This window comes from Piliocolobus tephrosceles, unplaced genomic scaffold (assembly GCF_002776525.5).
Source record: "Piliocolobus tephrosceles isolate RC106 unplaced genomic scaffold, ASM277652v3 unscaffolded_28432, whole genome shotgun sequence".
NCBI classification, from domain to species: Eukaryota; Metazoa; Chordata; class Mammalia; order Primates; family Cercopithecidae; genus Piliocolobus; species Piliocolobus tephrosceles.
In genome coordinates, this window is record NW_022311457.1 from 10 (window position 1) to 2,623 (window position 2,614).

At 61.1% G+C, this 2,614-nt stretch overlaps 1 protein-coding gene across 1 annotated transcript; it reads right to left on the minus strand.

Annotated features, from left to right (window-relative positions):
* Window positions 1-453: 453 nt before the first annotated feature.
* Window positions 454-2,554, minus strand: LOC111535099 (cytochrome P450 11B1, mitochondrial). Its single transcript, XM_023201528.2, has 4 exons — window positions 2,363-2,554; window positions 1,889-1,967; window positions 1,615-1,812; window positions 454-1,150 (listed from the first exon to the last, which is right to left on the minus strand). Exons 1-4 carry the CDS (start codon window positions 2,509-2,511, stop codon window positions 1,037-1,039), a joined length of 540 nt encoding a protein of 179 aa, XP_023057296.1. The 5' UTR covers window positions 2,512-2,554; the 3' UTR covers window positions 454-1,036.
* Between the last annotated feature and the right edge of the window lie 60 nt (window positions 2,555-2,614).

Here is a 2,614-nt window from a genome sequence, read left to right on the forward strand (position 1 = left end):
CTGCACGGGAGCACTGTGGAGTGGCCCGTTCAGGAGGGGTCAGCTCTCTCTGCTGGATTAGGAGCACATGAGGCCCAAGGCAGGTCCATGTTGGGAACTGCAGCCTCCCTGTGCCCACCCCAGGTCGTGGCACATGGCATGGCTCCATAGCAACCAGAGAAATGAGTGAATAAAAGGCATCTGAGTCCTTGTTGGCCCAATCCTGTCTCTCCTGTTGCCAGAAACATTTCTGGAAATACACCCAAGATTCCCACCCCACATGACCCTTCCATCTCCTCACAGCATCCTCAGGACCTTCCCCAGGGGACAGCACAGGAAGCAGAGGACCCAACACTCGCTGCTGGAATGAGGCCTGGTCCATGAAAGACGAGGCCTGGGGCATGAGGTTGACATGATCAGCTGGGAACACACGTCCCTTGAGACTCAGTTGTATCACTTGAAAGTGGGGATGTGTCAGGACAAGTGACCACAGGGCCTTTTTACTCTACCCTGCAGGACCCTGTTCCAGGTGACAACTTTCAGAGAGCTCGGGGCATGCTCGAGCTGCCGGGGAGGCAGGCTGCAGGGGGGAGCTTGACTGCACTCTGAGATGCTGGGATCCTGCGTAATGACTCTGACACAGTCTGCACAGAGGCCGTGGCCGGGGGAGAGGAACAGGGACATGTGAGAGTAGGCAGGAGGGCAAGGGACAGAATCACGGTGCCCTCGCATGGCCACATGAGGAGCCTGGAGCCAGCGCTGGGAGGGGTAGAGTCAAGCTGTCCAGAGGGCACTGCTTGCTGGAGAAGGGGCCAGGTGGGGCTGGGGACAAGGCCAGGCCCTGTCAGAAAGATCCTCCCCAGCTGGGCCCTGGCCTTGCTGCTTAGCCTGGCAAACTCTGGTCCTGGAGGCCCTCAGGAGTTCCATATGGGCTGGGGCTGGTTAGACAGAGGGGTGGCTCAGGACGCTGTGTGTGTGGGAGAGAAGAGGGGTGGCCTGGCATCAGGCAGAGAGGGAGGCTGGTGGCCAGGCTGGGACCCTGGATGCAGAGATGTGATTAGTTGATGGCCCTGAAGGTGAGGAGGGGGAACGTGCTGGGCCTCAATATGAAGCTGTAGACCATCTTTATATCCTCTTGGGTTGGTGTCTCCACCTGGAGGTGTTTCAGCACCTAGAATAGAAGCCAGGTTTCCATCTGGCGTGGTCCACAGCCCATAGACATGGTGCAGCCTCCTCAGACCCGCAAAGTTGCAGGGATTCTGCTGAAGGGGGAACCAGCAGCCTGGGCCCCAACCTGTTTCATTCCTGACCAGCCCCATCTTACAGCCCAGACCCAGAATGTATCCAGCCCAAGTATTGCCCAAGCCCCACTATCCTATACAGGCTCCACCCAACTTCCCCAGTTCCCACCTGACTCTGTTTAGCAGCAGCCTCACCCAGATGGCACCCTCCTCACCATACCAACTTCTGCCCAGGACCTACACAGCCTCAACCTGGCTCCCAGTAACACCCCTGCCCGGTCCAGGAAACATGCAGGCCACGCCCACTCCACCGAGGCCACTCCCACATTGCTCAAACCCCGCCCATGCTGCCCAGACCCCGCCCAGGTCCCCTCCCCAGCCCCGGCCTGCTCACGTGGTGCAGCAGCAGCAGCATCTCCGCTTCTGCCAGGCGCCGCCCCAGGCACTGGCGCATGCCAAAGCCAAAGGGAACGTGGTAGAAGTTCCTGCCGGAGCCCCTGATGTCTAGCCAGCGCTGGGGGTTATAGCGCTCAGGCCTCGGGAATAAGGCGGGGTTGCGACCCAGCGAGTAGAGGAACACGCGCACCAATGTCTGCGGACGCAGAGCGGGGATCAGGGAATGATTGGGGAGGGAGGTTCTCAGCTGGAGGGGTGTGGGGCTCACTCACCCCAGCTGGGATGTGGTAGTTCTGAAGCACCAAGTCTGAGCTCACCACTCGCTCCAAAAACAGACCCACAGGGTAAAGCCTGGAGGTGGGGGCATCCACAGAAAGGGTCCTCAGCTGGACGGGGCTTCCCGTGCCCTCTGCAGCCTTCCTACCCAAGACCCCGCTAGAGGTCCCCGGCCCACGGGAAGCCCAGGTCGTGAGGAAGTGCTTCCTGGCACCTGCTGAGCCGGCCAAACCTCCCCTAACCTGAGCAGCCCCAAGCCCAGAGGACATGCCCCACGTTAATCCCAAGGCGTTGAGAGATTCCAGAGGAAGAAGAGCTCCCTGTCCTTGAGGGAGAGGAAGAGCAGGTGCAGGGGGAATGGGCTGCTGGGTGACGCTGCTTATCAGCCCAGCTTCTGTCTGCCACCACCCGGTGGGGGCTGCTCTCCAGCAGGGGGCCAGGGCCACAGGGAGGGCTCAGCTAGCACCCACCTCAAGGTCTCCTTGAGGGCCGCCCGCAGCAAGGGCAGCTCGGTGGTTGCCTTCTGGGGGTGTTCACTGATGCTGGCGGCGGCGGCCAGGCTCTCCTGGCGCAGGGCCTGCTGCACGTTGGGGTTCCGAGCCAGCTCAAAGAGTGTCATCAGCAAAGGAAACACAGTCTGCAGGAGCCACGGCTGCAGGGTCAGACCTTGCACAGGAGGACTCAGCCCCCGGGACACCCCTCCCAGGACAACCTCCCCGTGA

What these genes read in the sequence shown, in the direction of transcription:
- LOC111535099 (XM_023201528.2), bottom strand. Translation starts at nt 2,511, where the DNA reads ATGACACTCTTTGAGCTGGCTCGGAACCCCAACGTGCAGCAGGCCCTG. An exon ending in GCCCTCAAGGAGACCTTGAG is followed by an intron (nt 1,968 to 2,362) that starts GTGGGTGCTAGC and finishes CCCCACCTCCAG; the next exon opens with GCTTTACCCTGTGGGTCTGT. An exon ending in TGCTGCTGCTGCTGCACCAC is followed by an intron (nt 1,151 to 1,614) that starts GTGAGCAGGCCG and finishes CTTCTATTCTAG; the next exon opens with GTGCTGAAACACCTCCAGGT.